General features: G+C 41.0%; 1 protein-coding gene across 2 annotated transcripts in view; it reads left to right on the forward strand.

The window, feature by feature from the left end:
* Nucleotides 1-18334, forward strand: part of LOC140192735 (uncharacterized) — a 49736-nt gene that overhangs the window by 21433 nt on the left and 9969 nt on the right. For both annotated transcript variants that reach the window (XM_072250243.1, XM_072250249.1), the window contains exons 5-8: nucleotides 9484-9611; nucleotides 13693-13828; nucleotides 15952-16129; nucleotides 16277-16366. In XM_072250243.1, the coding sequence (XP_072106344.1) occupies nucleotides 9484-9611; nucleotides 13693-13828; nucleotides 15952-16129; nucleotides 16277-16366 (532 nt within the window). The remainder of the gene's footprint in view (nucleotides 1-9483; nucleotides 9612-13692; nucleotides 13829-15951; nucleotides 16130-16276; nucleotides 16367-18334) is intronic.

An 18334-nucleotide genomic window follows, 5' to 3' on the forward strand; every position in this document is an offset into this window, starting at 1 on the left:
CCTTATTTAAGAAAGGATGTGCTGACGTTGGAGAGGGTACAGAGAAGATTCACTAGAATGATTCCGGGAATGAGAGGGTTAACATATGAGGAACATTTGTCCGCTCTTGGACTGTATTCCTTGGAGTTTAGAAGAATGAGGGGAGACCTCATAGAAACATTTCGAATGTTAAAAGGCATGGACAGAGTGGATGTGGCAAAGTTGTTTCCCATGATGGGGGAGTCTAGTACGAGAGGGCATGACCTAAGGATTGAAGGGCGTCCTTTCAGAACAGAAATGCGAAGAAATTTTTTAGTCAGAGGGTGGTGAATCTATGGAATTTGTTGCCACGGGCAACAGTGGAGGCCAAGTCATTGTGTATTTAAGGCAGAGATTGATAGGTATCTGAGTAGCCAGGGCATCAAAGGGTATGGTGAGAAGGCAGGGGAGTGAGACTAAATAGGAGAAAATGGATCAGCTCATGATGAAATGGCGGAGCAGACTCTATGGGCCAAATGGCCTACTTCTGCTCCTTTGTCTTATGGTCTTATGGTCTTATGGTCCCTGATGAGTACAACTGCAGGAAGTGCATCCAGCTACAGCTTCTAACACTCCGTGTTAAGGTGTTGGAGCTGGAACTGGGTGACCTCCCGATCATTCAGGAGTCTGAGGGGTGATAGATAGGACATATAGAGAGGTAGTTACACCCAAGGTGCAGGATGCAGGAAACTGGGTAATATTACTTTGGTTACTGTTTGGGGGGGGGGGGTGCGGTTGACTAACAAAAGGAAGTCACAGTGGTAATACCTCTGGCATTGAGTGTTGCCCTGTGACTCAGAAGGGAATGGGGAGAAGAGGTGATAGGGCATTTGTTAGTTAGGGGAACAGACAGGAGGTTCTGTGGGCGAGATTCTTGAATGGTATGTTGCCTCCCGGGTGCGAGGGTCCGGGATATCACAGATCAAGTCCACAGCATTCTTAAGTGGGAGGGTGAACAGCCAGAAGTCGTGTTCCATGTAGCTACCAATGACATGGGTAGGACGAGTGACGAGGTTCTGCATAGGGGGTTCAAGGAGTTAGGTGCTAAGTTAAAGGGCAGGACCTCCAGAGTCGTGACCTCAGGATTGCTACCTGTGCCACATGCTAGTGAGGCCAGAACTAGGAAGATTATACAGTTTAATACATGGCTGAGGGGTTGGTGTAGGAGGGAGGGCATAAGATTTTGGAATTTTGGGCTTTCACCCAGGGAAGGTGGGACCTGTACAGAAGGGACAGTTTATACCTGGACTGGAGGGGGACTAATATCCCAGCGGGAAAATTTGTTAATGCTGCATGGTGGGGTTTAAACTAGAGTTGCAGGGGGATGGCAACCAGAGTGTCAGAGCAGTTAGTGTAGAGGTTTTGAAGGCAGGTGTTGGTAAGACCTCAGACAAGTTAGGAAACAAAAGGTTGAGCATGGTGTGACTAGTGTCCTGAACTGCATATGTTTCAAAGCAAGAAGTATCGTAGGAAAGGTGATGATAGTGCTGAAGATGAGGTAGCTGGTTTACAGACAGAGGCAATGTGTAATGAGGAGAGGGTGTTGATGGGGCAAAATTGTAGTCAAGTCAAAAGGATGAGTTGCAATGTGAAAGGCAGAAAAAAGCAAAAGGTGTGAACACAGGACAGAAGAAGTTGAATTGGATTGCATGCAGTATATAGAATGAACTTGCAATACAGTTGCAGATTGGCATGTATGATGTGGGCATTACTGAATCATGGCTGAAAGAAGATTATAGTTGGGAGCTTAATGTCCAAGGATACACATTATATCAAAAGGACAGGCAGGAAAGCAGAGGGGACAGCATTGCTCTGTTGGTAAAAAATGACATCAAATCATTAGAATTGGTGTCTGAAAAGAGGATGCTGTCCAAGTTCCATGCCATCTTGGTCAATGTCTCTCATCCACTACATAATGTACTGGGTGGGCACAGGAGTACATTCAGCCAGAGACTCATTCCACCGAGATGCAACACAGAGCGTCAAAGGAAGTCATTCCTGCCTGTGGCCATCAAACTTTACAACTCCTCCCTTGGAGTTTCAGACACCCTGAGCCAATAGGCTAGTCCTGGACTTATTTTCTGGCATAATTTACATATTACTATTTAACTATTTATGGCTTTATTACTGTTTATTATTTATGGAGCAACTGTAATGAAAATCCAATTTCCCCTGTGATCAATAAAGTATGGCTATGACTACGACTATGACTAGAAAGAGGTGACATAGGGTCAGAAGATGTTGAATCATTGTGGATAGAGCTAAGAAACTGCAAGGATAAAAAAGATGCTGATGGGAGTCATATACAGACCTCCAAACAATATTAAGAATGTGGTCTACAATGGGAGATAGAAAATGCATAGCAAAAGGGCAGTGCTACAATAGTCATGGAGGATTTCAATGTGCAGGTAGATTGGGAAAATCAGATTGGTGCTGGATTCCAGGAGGGGGATTTCTAGAGTGCCTACGAAATGGCATTTTAGAACAGCTCATGGTTAAGCCCAGTAGGAGATCAGTTACTCTGGATTGGATGTTGTGCAATGAACCAGAATTGATTAGAAACCTTGAAGTAAAAGAACCCTTGGGGGCAAGTGATCATAATATGATCAAATTCATCTTGAAATTTGAGAAGGAGAAGCTAAAGTCGATGTATCAGTATTACAGTGGAGTAAAAGCATGAGAGTGGAGTTGGCCTGGAAAAGAACACTGGCAGGAATGATGACATAACAGCAATGACTGGAATTTCTAGAAGCAATTTGGAAGGCACACAATATAGGTATCCCAAAAGGGAAGAAGTATTTGAAAGACAAGATGACATAACCATGGCTAACAATAGAAGTCAAAGTCTACATAAAAGCCAAAGAGAAGTTTGATAAATTTCATGAAATATGTCAGTGATAGTAAATCTGATTCTGATTCTGATATGATAGAGCAAAAATTAGTGGGAAGTTGGAGGATTGGGAAGCTTTTAAGAACCAACAGAAGGAAACCAGAAAATCATTAAGAAGTTAAACAGGGAATACGAAAGCAAGCTAGCCTGTAATATTAAAGAAGATATTAATAGTTTCTTCAGATACAAAAAGTGTAAAAGAGAAGTGAGAGTGGATATCGGACCGCTGAAAAATGATGCTGGTGAGATAGTAATGAGAGACAACAAAATGGCCGATGAACTGACTAAGTATTTTGCATCATTCTTCACTGTAGAAGGCACTAGAATATGATGAAAGTTCCAGGCGTCAAAGGTCATGAAGTGTGTGGTTACCATAACTAGGGAGAAGGTTCTTGGGAAACTGAAAGGACTGATGGTAGATAAGTCACCTGGATCAGATAGTGTACACCCCAGGGTTTTGAAAGGGATAGCTGAAGAGATCATGGAGGCATGAGTAATGATCTTTGAAGAATCACTAGATTCTGGAATAGTTCCAGAAGATTGGAAAATTTCAAGTGTCATTCTACACTTCAAGAATAGAGAGAAACAAGAGAAAGGAAACTATAGGCCAGTTAGTCAGACGTCACTGTTTGGGAAGATGTTGGAGTTGATTATTAAGGATGAGGTCTCAGGGTGTTTGGAGGCACATGATAAAGTACCCTGAGACCTCAATCTTATTAATCGACTCCAACATCTTCCCAACCACTGATGACAGACTTATTGGCCTATAGTCAGCAGGGTTTCCTCAAGGGGATATCTTTCCTGACAAACCTGTTGGAATTCTTTGAAGAAATAATGAGCAGAATAGACAAAGGAGAATTGGTTGATGTTATGTATTTGGATTTTCAGAAGGCCTTTGACCAGGTGCCACACATGAGGCTGCTCAACAAGCTACGAACCCATGGTATTACAGGAAAGATTCTAGCATGGATAAAGCGTAGTTGATAGGTAGGAGGCAAAGTTTGGGAACAAAGGGAGACTTTTCTGATTGACTGCCAATGACTAGTGGTGTTCCACAGGGGTCTGTATTGGGACCAATTCTTTTTACATTATATATCAATGATTTGGATGATGGAGTTAATGGCTTTCTGCAAAGTTTGCAGACTATATCAAGATAGGTGGAAGAGCAGTTAATTTTGAGGAAGTAGAGGTGCTGCAGAAGGACAGGTAGATTAGGAGATTGGGCAAAGAAATGGCAGATGGATTACAATATCAGGAAGTGTATGGTCATGCACTTCGGTAGAAGAAATAAAAGGGAAGACTATTTTCTAAATGGAGAGAAAATAAAAAACAATTGAGGTGCAAAGGGACTTATGAGTCCTTGTGCAGGAATTCCTAATGGTTAATTTACAGGTTGAGTCTGCGGTGAGGAAGGCAAATGCCCCTTATCTTAGAAAGGATGTGCTGAAACTGGAGTGGGTTCAAAGGAGGCTCATGAAAATGATTCCAGGATTGAATGACTTTTCCTATGAAGAGTGTTTGATGACTCTGGGCCTGTATTCACTGAAATGCAGAAGAATGAGAGGTGACTCCATTGAAATCTATCGAATGGTGGAAGATCTTGATAGAGTGGATGTGGAGAAGATGTTTCCTATGGTGGGAGAGCCTAAGACTCAGAACAGAGGGGAATCCCTTTAGAACAGAGATGAGGAGGAATTGCTTCAGCCAGAGAGTGGTGCATTTGTGGACGTCTTTGCCACAAGCACCTGTGGTGGCCAAGTCCTTAGGTATATTTAAGTCTGACATTGATAGATTATTGACTGGTCTGGGCATCAAGGGATATGTGGAGAAGGCAGGGGATTGTGGCTGAGAGGAAAAATGGATCAGCCATAATGAAATGGTGGCATAGACTCAGTGGGCCAAATAGCCTAATTCTGCTCCTATTTCTTATGGTCTCATGGTCTTATAAGCCTGGCTGCTGAAGGAGACCTAGCATTTCGATTGTGGAAAAGAGTCATAGAGGTATAGAGTTATACAGCATAGAAACATGTCCTTCAGCTCAAATAGTCACCAAGATACACCATCCAAGGTAGCCCTATTTAACATAATCTAACCCATCACCTAAACATTTCCAATCCATCTACCTGTCATACTCTCTTTTAAAAGTTGTTATTGTACTTGTCTCAACCTCTTCCTGTGGCAGCCCATTCCATATTTCAACCACCCTCTAGGTAATTTGTTTTAAAATGTAAGGTATCTTGATGTAGACCATGATAAAAGAATGAAGTTTGCAGGGCTAGGTGTATGACCCATTCACAATCAATAGACAGAAAATGCCATGAGATAATCGCCTGGCTTTACACTTATGACACAGAGATTTTTACCCCTATAATACTTACTGAAATTCAAAGAGCGGTTACACACATTTTTCCATCTTTTCTACAACTCATTAAAGAAAGCATGTGGAAGCTTTAGAGAGGGTACAGCGGAGATTTACCAGGATGCTGTCTGGATTAAAGAGCATGTCTTAAGTGGGTAGGTTGGACGAGCTAGGTCTTTTCTCTTTCAAGCAAAGGAGGATGAGAGGAGACTTGAAAGAGCAGAACAAGGTTTTAAGAGGCATAGATAGAGTGGACAGCCAGAGATTTTGTTTCCAAGAGCAGAAATGGCTAATATGAAGGGGTATAATTTTAAGATGATTGGAGGAAAGTACAGTAAGAATACCAGAGGTAGTTTTTTTATACACATGGAATGCACTGCCAAGGGTGATGGTAGAGGCAAGTTCATTAGAAACATTTGAGCAAGTCATAGATAAGCACATGGATAAGGGTTGGCATAACTTCGTTGGGCAAAGGGCCAGTCCTGATCTATGTCCTATGTTCTAATCCACTAATGTCAACAGAGCTTGGAATAGAATCAACATACATCAAAGTTGCTGGTGAACGCAGCAGGCCAGGCAGCATCTCTAGGAAGAGGTACAGTCGACGTCTCAGGCTGAGACCCTTCGTCAGGAACTTTGATGTGTGTTGCTTGAATTTCCAGCATCTGCAGAATTCCTCGTGTTTGGAATAGAATGTCTCTTTCCAGACTTTGGTGTGGGAGGCCGTGAACGATGTGGTCTGCCTACTGTTGTCAATGGAGAATAACCAAGGTGACAGATATTGGCCTGGGGGAGGAAGCTGATGAAATAAGTATTCCAGTGAATTTAGAGGACTTTCCAGAGCCAATGTTAATGGTATTTTTCCATTCCTTGAAGTACCTGTAGCAGTTATTCCAGGTCTTAGATATATGTAGATGCCCAGTAGACACAGGCTTTGTACCAGCTCGGAAGTATTGATCCTCAAATATCCTTTTCCTCCATAAGTCAAAGGCTATGCTTGTTTATTCAATGTAATGGCAAATATATCATCAATGTTTGCCTTTGCCAAGAGGTGGCTGCCAATTTCCAGTTTCTCCAGAGTCTCACTGCTAACTATTGATTACAATTTGTCTTGCAAATATTGAGTGTAAGCATGTCCACCTGTTCGCTTCAGTGAATGATCAACAACGATTTGAAACTTTTGTTCTGAACATGTGCAAATGTGTCATTCACATAATGCAGTTTGGCTACAAAGATCTGACTGATCCTGACTGTAATATGGGGTTGCCATAGTTTGAACAGTTTCCATTTGTATTGAAGATTAACCACTGTCTCATTGGAAGGTTGTTGGAGGTAAGTCACATTGTTGTGACTTACAACAAAGGAAGAGTGAGAGAGGTTTTGCTGTAATGGCAGCCTTATTTGACAACATTTTCCATTGCTTTTTTTTTTCTTTATTTTCTTTATTTGTCCATTTATTAAGTCATTAATATATGGGCTGCCCACTGGGAAGGCATCAGGATTGGATGGCATTCCACCAGAGGCCATCAAATGCGCAAAGGGTGTCCTGCTAAACCACCTGCACGAACTACTGTGCCAGTGCTGGATAGAGGGAGCAGTGCCGCAAGACATGAGAGACTGCAATATTGTCACCATATATAAGTACAAAGGGGACAGAAGTGACTGTAACAACTACAGGGAAATCTCCTTGCTGAGCATCGTTGGGAAGGTCTTCGCCTGCGTGGTCCTGAACAGACTGCAGAAAATAGCCGTAAGGGTCTATCCCGAGTCTCAGTGCAGTTTCAGGTCAGAATGCTCCACAATCGACATGATCTTCTCCCTTCGACAGCTACAAGAGAAATGCAGAGAGCAAAGACAACCACTCTACGTCGCTTTCATTGACCTTACGAAGGCCTTCGACCTTGTGAGCAGAGACGGTCTGTTCAAAATCCTCGTCAGGATTGGTTGTCCCCCGAGGCTTCTCAGGATAGTTCAGTCATTCCACACAGACATGAAGGGCATCGTTCAGTTCGACGGCTCTTCTTCGGAGGCCTTCAACATCCGCAGCGGTGTGAAGCAGGGCTGTGTGCTTGCCCCCACCCTGTTTGGCATCTTCTTCGCAGTCATGCTGAAGCACACCTTTGGAACGTCAGCTGATGGTGTCTACCTCCATACCAGATTGGACGGGAGGCTGCTCAGTCTGTCCCAGCTGAGGGCAAAAACCAAAGTTCGTGAAGTACTCATCAGGGACATGTTGTTTGCAGATGACGCGGCACTGACAACACACACTGAAGAGCAAATGCAACACCTCATGGACAGCTTCTCAAGAGCCTGCCAGGACTTCAGCTCGACCATCAGCCTGAAGGAAACCAATGTGTTGGTCCAAGGCATTGAGCACCCCCCTGCCATTACCATCAACAACTACGAGCTGGAGGCAGTTCACGAGTTTACATACCTTGCCTCCACCATCATGGACAGCCTCTCCCTAGACCCCGAGGTCAACAGACGGATCAGACGAGCAGCCTCAACATTTGCCAGGCTGACAAAGAGAGTCTGGGAGAACAGAAAGCTGACGATGCACACCAAAGTTGCAGTCTACAGGGCACTGCGTCCTCAGCACACTGCTTTACGGAAGCGAGACCTGGAGCCTCTACTACAAACAAGAGCGGCGTCTCAACGCCTTCCACCTTCGCAGCCTGAGACGCATCCTGGACATCACATGGACTGACCGAATCACCAACAGTGAGGTCCTGGCCCGTGCCTAGATACCCAGCCTCTTCACCCTGCTCCAACAACGCCATGTCTGCTGGCTGGGCCACGTACACCGCATGTCAGACGGGATGGTCCCAAAAGACCTGCTGTACGGAGAACTGGCCTCTGGCAAGAGAGCACAAGGGCGGCCCCATCTTCGTTTCAAAGACGTTTGCAAGAGAGACATGAAGTCACTGAAGATGAACGTCAAGAGGTGGGAGGACATCGCAAGCGATCGCTCTCACTGGAGGCTGGAACTACGCAGAGGTCTAAAAAGAGGAGAAGAGAAGCTGAGGCTTGCTGCTGAAGAAAAGCGCACTCGTTGGAAAAACAGCACCAAGACAACACTGGAGGACAGCGCCTTCAAGTGCAGTCGATGCAGCCGAGACTGTCACTCCCGTGTGGGCCTCTACAGCCACAACAGACGCTGCTGTAACACAGACTGAAGCAGGACTTTCCAGGCGCAGATCCATGGTCTCATGAGACTAACGGATGCCACCACCACCAATATACGGGCTGGTTGTTCCCCAAACTAACTCAGCTGACCCTGACTCATGTAAACCACTTGCTACAAGATCAACCTTAAATAAAAAATATAAAACATGCCCAGTTATTGCACATAGCATCCAGCATGTTTCCCACATCAGCCACCTAATCTAATCACACAGTTTACTTATGAGTCTGCTTACTTATGAATTTTTGTTCATCATTCTTCCATTTATTCAAGTTATTCACATGCTATCAACTATACATCTCCCATCCAGCATCACTTTTAACAATCATCCATCATTTTCAACATCAGCTCCTTATAAGTTATTCTTTGGACGTGTATGTGTGTGTGTGTGTGTGTGTATGTGTGTGTGTGTGTGTGTGTGTGTATGTGTGTGTATACGTACTACTGTTTTGTTGTGTAAGTTTCCATTTTGTAAAGGATTACATCGTAATCATCAACTACTCTGCTTTCTGCACAGGTGTTGGTGAAATATCTTCTGGTTTTGTTTAATGTTCCTGATTTAAGCTCCTTGTTTCTTCCTGATATTTATTTATTTATGTATTTATTTATTTAGAGATACAGTGTGGAACAGGCCCTTCTGACACTTCGAGCCACGCTGCCCAGAAACCCAGCTATTTACCCCAACCTAATCACGGGGCAATTTACAATGACCAATAACCAATTACCCTACTAACTGGTACGTCTTTGGTCTGTGCAAGGAAACCAGAGGACCTATGTACACATGGGAAGGAACAGAGGACGCCAGAATTGAACTCCAAACTCTGATGTCCCATAGCACCCCGCTGACCACTACGCTACCATGGTGACCTCAAGCAGTTCTACCTGAACCCTAAATGTTGCCGATGATGTTTTATTCCAGTCTACACTCAGGCAGTTTAAATGTCTTGTTGACTGTTGTTTATAAGTTAAAGCTGGATCTCAGTGTTCTGAATGTCAATGTTTCTCACAGTCCCTGTGGTTTTGTCTTCACAGTGGGGTCAGTATGTTTGCAATGCTCACTGGCACATTACCATTCACTGTAGAGCCATTTAACATCAAACTGCTGCATCAGAAGATGGTAAATGGAGACATGAGTTCCATCCCATCAGAAGTTTCCTCAGGTACGAAATATGTTAAGTACCCAGCAGAGATAATAACACATAGTATCTGGACATTGTAATGGAAATTGGATTATAGTTTCTGCTGTTAGTGTGAGCTCCATTGTTGTTTTTTTAATGTAATTTCCCTCCTTTATTCAGGTTCAGATTTGGATTCATTTATCACATGTACATCAAAACATAATAAAGATTTTGTTGAGAATTGTTCTGAGTGAATTAAAACCAAGTTAAGACCAAAAACTTCTAAACTGCAATATGGGTTTATTGAAGATAGAGGAACTAGGAACGCAATTTTCATATTACAAATGCTTTCAAAAAGGGCAATTGAATATCAAAATGATGTCTTTTTATGTTTTATTGATTTCACTAAAGCATTCAACAAAGTGCAATATGAAAAATTATTTCAAATTCTCGCTAAGCTAAACATTGACAGAAGGGACCAACAACTGCTTCAAAGTTTATATTGGAATCAAGCAGCGACGGTAAAAATTGATGATAATAAAAGCAGTTGGACTAAAATTCAAAGAGGAGTTAGACAAGGATGCGTTGCCTCACCGGAATTATTTAATATCAATAGTGAAATGATTCTCAGAGAAATAGAAGACCTAGATGGGATAAAAATTGGAGGTGTTAACATCAACAATATAAGATATGCTGACGATACTACCCTAATAGCAAGCACTGCAGAAGACCTACAAATCCTCCTAGACAAAGTAGTACAAACAAGTGCGGAGTTTGGTCTAACCGTCAACTGTAAAAAAAACAAATGTATGGTAATATCAAAACAGCAGGATACTCCCAACTGCCAATTGTACATCGGTAACCATGAGATTGAACAAAAGACCAGCTTTAATTACCTTGGTAGCTTTATATCACAAGATGCTAGAAGTCAAGTAGAAATAAGAAGAAGAATTGCCATTGCCAAAACCAACTTCCAAAAAATGAAACCTATTTTTACCAACAGACACATTTCCATGACAACAAGGCTGAGGCTACTAAAATGTTACATCTGGTTAATCTTGCTGTATGCTTCTGAAACATGCACTGTAACACCAGAACTCCAAAGAAACTTAGAAGCCACAGAAATGTGGTTTCTTAGAAGAATGTTGAAAATATCATATAGAGATAGGGTAACTAATGAGACAGTACTCCAACGTGCCCATACACAAAGATCTCTAATGAGAACATTAAATGAGAGGAAACTTAAATTCCTGGGCCATGTCATCAGAAAGGGAGAAATAGAATGTCTTACATTACAAGGCCGTATACCTGGGATACGCAGAAGAGGATGGCAAACAAGAAAATATATGGACACTGTGAAAGAACTAACAGATCTAAGTGTGCGAGATATCATTGATGCTGTGAGGGATCGTTTGATATGGAGAGCCATGATCGCCCAAGCGTGTAATGCACAAGGCACATGAAGAAGAAGACATCGAAACATACAATGAAATGCATAGTTTGCATTCACAGCCAACAAAACCTAAGGGTTTCCTGGGACAGCCCACAAGTGTCGCCATACTTCCCGGTGCCAACATAGCATGCCCACCTTGTTCACAGCACACAAAAACAACAACAACAAAGACAATAACTGCAAAAACAATTTGGTTGCTGTTAACATCTGATCTACAACACAACCTATCTCATTTTCAAACAATCTCCCTCATGCCCCCCCCCCCACACACACACACACACACACACACACGTTTTTCAGTTAATGAAATAAGCATAGTGCAGTATTTCCTTTTGATTATTTTCTTCATTTGCCCCATATCATTGATTAAGTCATTACCATTGCAATTGATTTCCCTTCAGACTGACTCAGCCGACCCTGAGTCACGTAGCCCCTCTTGGCCACAAGGTGTACTTTAAAAAAAGCATAAAATATGCCCAGTTATTACATGAAACATTTACCTTCCCTCCCTCCCTCCCCCCACCCCCAGTACATCAGGCACCTAATCTAATCACACTCTTCTCATAATATTCAGTTTAAATCAGTTGGAAATTAAGTATCTTTTTTGAAGAGATTGCCTCAAACAATATGGCACTGAGGTTCATTCTGGATTATATTCTCAACTCTGCAATAAGCTTTGAACTCACAGTCTTCTTAATCAAATGCCAGAGAGGATCAGAAGCAGAGTACGGAGTGACACATCAATATTACTTTGTACATTTTGAAGCATTTCTGTAATGGAGGTACATCAAAAATAATCAGTTCTGAAAATCTTTGGTGATGGTGTAAAGAAAATCAGCTGGAACACCTGAGATCTCTAACCTAAACCTGTAAGCAGAATGATTTTACAATTAAAGCACATTGGCTCACTGTATTTCTAAGAGACCTGGTACTGGTCTACTGTGTTATTTTTCAGGTAATGTGCTTTTAATGTATCTGAATCATCATCATTTTATTTGCATACTTTATGTTGTGGTACATAGTCAACTTAATATGCTATATGAATTCTTTAAACAAATTGCTTGATTGGAAATCCCACGTCTTTATTTATTCCATTGTGCTCTTGAGTTACACAAATTATTGTTTCTTATCCCAGTTGGAAGGAATATTAGCCAGCTTTCAATAACTTGACTATGGTCCTGTTAAGTTTCAAAGTTTCATCATCCAGCCCTTCAGACACCATGTCTCAATATCAAACTCAACCCTTCTTTAAGGAACACAGGAGGGTAATAAAGGGGTTTCCAGGGGATACAGACAAGCTGATCCAGTGGGAGAAAACATGACGTGGAAAAATGAGGTCTACAACTTTGATGCAGCAAGCAGAAAGCAGAATACTTATGAGAATATTGATATTCAAAGGGGCCTGAATGTGTTCTTTCGTACAGAAGCTATTGAAGACCAACATGTAGGTATAGTGAAAGATTAGCAGGCCAAATGCTATGTTAGGTCTTATTACAAATAGGTTTGACTGCAGGAGTAATGAAGTCTTATCGTAATTGTATTGGACATTGGTGAGACTACATTTAGAATTCTGTATGCATATTTTGTCCCCTATCAAAGAAATTGAGTGAAAATATACTATGGTACAAGAGATTCTGCAATGCTAGAAATCTTGAACAACACACACAAAATGCTGGGTGACCTCAGCAGGTCAGGTAGCAACCATGTGGGAAAGTGGGTCTTGGCCCAAAATGTTACTGTTCATTTCCCGCTACAGATGCTGTCTGACTTGCTAAGTTCCTCCTGCACTTTGTGTGTACATTGTTGAATATTCACTAGTTTGCTTCCAAAACCGGTGGATTTGATGAACCAGACTGGCACTTTATTGTTTAGAGCTTAGAAGCTGAGACTTTACCAAGTTAAACAAAATTCTTAAAATATTTGCTTGGCAGCTGCAGCCAGCATATTTTCCCTGACTCAGGAGTCTAGGAGAGGAAGCACAGTTTGAAAATTAAGGCTGTTTAGGACTGAGACGAGGAGAAATTTTTTCACTCAGAGAGAGCTGAAGCTTTGGATTTCTATATGTTGAGGGCTATGGAGGCTCAGGTGTGAAGTTCATTCAAAGCAGTGGATAATAAATTTCTGAGCACTTAGGCAATCAAGCAAATGAACGTGAAATAGAAGATCATCTATTATCTTGGTGAATGGCAGAGCAGTTTGAAGGGGGAGATAACTTATTCTTACTTCCTTTCCGAAGTCCTTATAACCAGAAATAATTAATAAATTAAGCTACCAAACAATGTACTTATTAATAAAAGAAATTGCTTTGATTTAGTGCAGCATTTCAACCCTGTGCTTAATCCCAAGAGAAAGACTTCAGGAAGCTTCTGCATTAAATATCATTGCAGCATTTGCAGAACAGTCAGTCAAATGGTATCATTCTTAAAATAGTACACAAGCTTTATTTTAAATGTCATATGGGGGCTGCATCCAGCCTGGGACTGAGCTACAAGAACAGCTTGATGGCAGGTACACCAAGTTACTTTCTGCCCATTTGCTGATAAAGTTAATTCTAACAATCCACCAGCTGAAGCCTGGCTACAGCAACATACTTTACCATCCACCTGATCTCAATGTATATGATTAATGATTATTTTATGACTTGCTGATAAGGCTGCGTTTGTTCCTCAGGAGCTGTTCATTTCATGCTCTCGTTGCTCGAGCCTGATCCAACCAAACGCCCCTCTGTGAAAGAAGCGATGGAGGAGAAATGGTTAAATGAAGGCTTTTTTCGAAGGCCACTGCATTCAGTTGTTTACAAGAATAGGTACTTCACTAAAAGAGAACTGTGGACATTCTTCTGATCATCAGATAAAGATAGTACTCCTAGTCTGTAGCACTCAGCAAGGCACAGGATGGAAATTTCAATACTCTGTGACTATTCAATCCATGGTCTAGAGGGATGAATTTCAGAGGCAGCTTGCAAAATGCATTGTGTGTTTGGCATTACCAACTGAAGATAAATTCCTAGGCAATGTGTAGGAATGTTTCAGAGTGTGTTAAGAATTAATTTCTGTCGGACAAAAATGGAATAATTTTCAAGAGTGGAACCAATATCAACAGGTACAGGAAAATGGATGAGGTCAAAATTCAATCTCATTGAATGGATGAGCAGGTTTGAGAAGTCACTTGCTTGTTGCTATTACTGTTTCTTATGTTCTTCTGCAGCTGGAGATTTCCATTTGAATTGTGCCTACAGGTCTCAGGCAGAGGCAACTCTATTATTGTTCAGGGAATTTTAGAATGCTCAAGTTTGTGCATAGGATTTGGGTGAAGTGATTATTCTAAGTTTGTAGACAGGTAGGCAGCCTGGTGTCCTGACAACTCTGGGCGGCATGGGAGGTTTTTCCTGCCTGTGGCCATCGAACTTTGCAGATCCTCCCGTGGAGGGTCAGACACCCTGAGCCAATTGGCTGGTCCTGGACTTATTTCCACCTGGCATAGATTGCATTTTGTTGTTTGATTGTTTGTGGTTTTTGTATTGCTATATTTATGCTCTATTCCTTGTTGGTGCGGCTGTAACGAAGCCCAATTTCCCTCGGGATCAATAAAGTATATCTATCTATCTATCTAAAACAATTGGACAGGGCGAGAGAAGGTGGACCCAGATGCTCAAGATTTTGTCTCCAACAAAACAAGTTAGCAAAAAATATACTCAAGCAAATAAATTTTAAAATTCCTTAAAACTAATGAAATTCAGCATTTGTATGAGAAGAGCAAATTGTATTATTTCTTAATGTTAGACTTATTTTCAGTCTGCTCTCCCAAGTGAATGTAGTAAGGGCATAACACATGGAAGCACAAGTAAGCTAGACGTTCTGCTCTACTCTCCTATTCAATAAAATTATAGCTCAACTCTTACCTGAGCACTTTTCTCATGCAAATCTCATCTCCTTCAATGTTCTAAATAACTATGCAGTGGTTTTGAATATACCCAGTGACTGACCTTCCTCAGCCTTGAGGCTTTATAAGGCTTTGGTCAGACCATACTCGGAGTATTGTGAGCAGTTTTGGGCTCCTTATGTGCTGCCATTGAAGAGGGTCTTGAGAAGGGAGACGAGAATGATTCTGGGAATGAAAGGGTTGTGAATACCGAGCGTCTGACGGCTCTGAGCCTGTACTCGCTGGAGCTTAGATGAATGAGGGGCAATCTCATTGAAACTTATCAAATATTGAAAATCCTAGATAGAGTGGATGTGGAAAAGATGTTTTCCATAGTGGTGGAGTCCAGAACCAGAGGGCACAGCCTCAGAAAACAAGGACATCCCTTTAGAACAGAGATGAGGAGGAAGTTCTTTAAACATAAGGGTGGTGAATCTGTGGAATTCATTGCCGCAGATGGTTGTGGAGGCCAAGTGATTGAATATACTTAAAGTGAAGTTAATGATCACTAATGATCATTAATACATTGCCGTTTGTGGGAGTTTGCTGTGTATAAGCTGTCTGTCATGCCCTCCCTCTACCACAGTGAATATATTTCACAAAGCACCATCAGGTCCCTGGGGATTTTATGAAAGGTTTATGAAAGCAATTATATGTGTAAATGTTTTCTTGTACAATGCATTCTTTTGACCATTGAACTTGCATTATCCCAGCAAAGCATATGTTATACTTATGTATCCAATTTCTATATTCAATTTTCTCTAAGGAACTCTGTTATTAATGTTATTTCATCATTGTAAATATAGCAGTTTAGTATTAGGCAAATAGATCACACACATTTTTTTTACAAATTTAAGGAAATAGTTTCAATATTTAATTTTCTTTAGCCTGCAGCAGAGCAAGCATGTATATGATTTCCTGTTTCTTATACCACCGCCTTTGATAATCAGGATCTGCACTTAATGATATTGTAGGATTAACGTGAATAATAACTTATTTATTTTGTAGACTTCGTTCTGATGAACTGAACTCAGTGGTTTTGAACTTTATGACTGAGAGGAAAGGCTTTGGCCTGATGGAGATTGTTAACACATTGATCAATAACAGGCCATCCCCCAGCATGGCAACTTATTATTTGTTACTGCAGAAGTTGGCACGACACCAAAAAGAAATAAAAAACAAGAAGGTATACGATATTAGTTCTTCAATATTTTACAGTCCTTTCCAGAATTTTGATCTGTTCTGTATTATTGAAAGACTATTTGTTTTTTATTATATCAATCTGGTTATAATTTGTTGACCATTTTATCTTATTCTTTGTTTTATCACTCAGAAAATTGAATCAAGTGAGTGGAATTTATCATCCGAGGATCTGCGGATTGATCATATAGAAAACAACTCCCTAAGTAAAAGGCTAACACAGGTACATTGATGCCAGTTACTTTCTAAATTTACAGTAGATTTAGTGTGCAGATATATCCTATGTCAGTACCATATTTCTACTAACTAGTTTTAATTCCTGAGCTGGTTTAAGGTAGGTGGGTGGTGGTGCAAGGTAGAACCACAACCCCTGTTCCATAAATGAGCCCAATGGTATATTGACTCAAGCTCCTTTGAATCTCTTCATCTGACCATTCATCCATCAGGTCAGAATACAGGTGGAATGCAGGGAAGAGCTATATAGGCTGATGGCTTCTTAGTGCCAAGAGCAAAAGTGGGAGAATAATTCTTTCAGGAATGCAAACTAAAAAATAGGAATTTATATGGAGTGGCCTCTTTTGTCACCAGTTCTTCACTGTAGCTTCCTGCTCAGAAATAATAACGTCATAAAAGATGTAATTTTGTTCCAACCTGTGTCTGAAATATGCACTTAACTTCCTTTGGAAGCGACCTTGCCCCCTGTTAGATTAAGCCAAATAAAAACAAATTAAAACATCATCTCCATAGAACTTCACCAGTTTTATCTCCAAGCTTCCCCCTTGTACCGTATTTGGAAAGTAACAATTAAAGTCACCTCACAAAATACATCTCCATAGCTAGTGAAGGGTCATTAGTGTGAATTGTTAACTCTGTTACTCTCACTCCAGATGCTGCCTGCCCTGCCAAGTCTTTATAGCATTCTCGGTTTTATTCCAGATATCCAATATATGCTTTATTTTGCTAATCAGGTCTCTGGATCTTACTTATTCTTAACCTTTAATGCAAGTCATATCTTCCATTTCTCAAGACATCACTTCTCGACTTATTCAAAAAGTTGATAAAGAATTGTGGATAGTTTAATGCATGGATGTATGCTTACAGAGAATTAAATTATATTGATAGAGCTCAATTCAGTTTGCACCATTTAGGATTGCAACTTTAGGTAAAAATTCTTCAATTGTTGTCTATAATTTCTGTGGCATGTCAGATGTTGTGAACAGGTATTGCTATCTGTTGACTCGATGAGTTAAGTTTAATTTCTGACAGTGCTACACAGTTAAACCTGAGTAAGACATTAGTAAAAGGCTGAAGGTTAAGTTATAAGCATTATGATGGACTAATCACACCAAAAATTTCAGTTTTCCTCATCTTCAGGTACAGTAAGTAACTACTAAAATGAAAGCCATATTTAGAAGAGATTTGGTATGTCACCAAAAACACTCGTAAATTTCTACAAATGTATCATGGAGAGTATTCTAACTGGCTGCATCACTGTCTGGGATTGGGGGAGCGGTGGACTATTACAGGATCTATATAAGCTGCAGAAAGTTGTAAAATTAGTCAGCTCCATCATGGCACTAGCCTCTGTAGTATCTAGGACATTTTCAAAGAGCGCTGCCTCAAAAAGGCAGCATCGATCATTAAGGATCATTATATACAGTAATTCACAGTTTTCTTTTTTGTCTCTTTTATTGTGTATTGCATTGTACTGCTACCAAAAGTTAACAAGTTTCATGACATATGCTAGTGATTCTGATTCTGATTAAGGTACAGTAGGTTCTACAATAGTGGAACAACTAAGCCCCTGGGAAAGATGGTATTTATCCCCAAATGTCAAGAGAGACCATTAGAAGATTGGTGAAGCAGAATAAGAATAAGAATCAAAGTTAGGTTTATCATCACTGACACAGCTGTATGCCATGAAATTTGTTGCTTTGTGGCAGCAACACCTATATACAATAAGAAATATATATTCAAAATAAATAAGTAGTGCAAAAAGAGAGCCAAAATAGTGGGGTAGTGTTCATGGGTTAATTGTTCATTCGGAAATCAGCTGGTGGAGGGCAGAAGCTGTTCCTAAAGCATTGAGTGTGGGCTTTCAGTCTCCTGTACCTCCTCCCCAATGGTAGTCAACACAAAAAGGCATGTCCTGGCTGGAAGTGATCCTTAATGATGGATGCTGCCTTTTTGA

This window comes from Mobula birostris, chromosome 2 (assembly GCF_030028105.1).
Source record: "Mobula birostris isolate sMobBir1 chromosome 2, sMobBir1.hap1, whole genome shotgun sequence".
Classification (NCBI taxonomy): Eukaryota; Metazoa; Chordata; class Chondrichthyes; order Myliobatiformes; family Myliobatidae; genus Mobula; species Mobula birostris.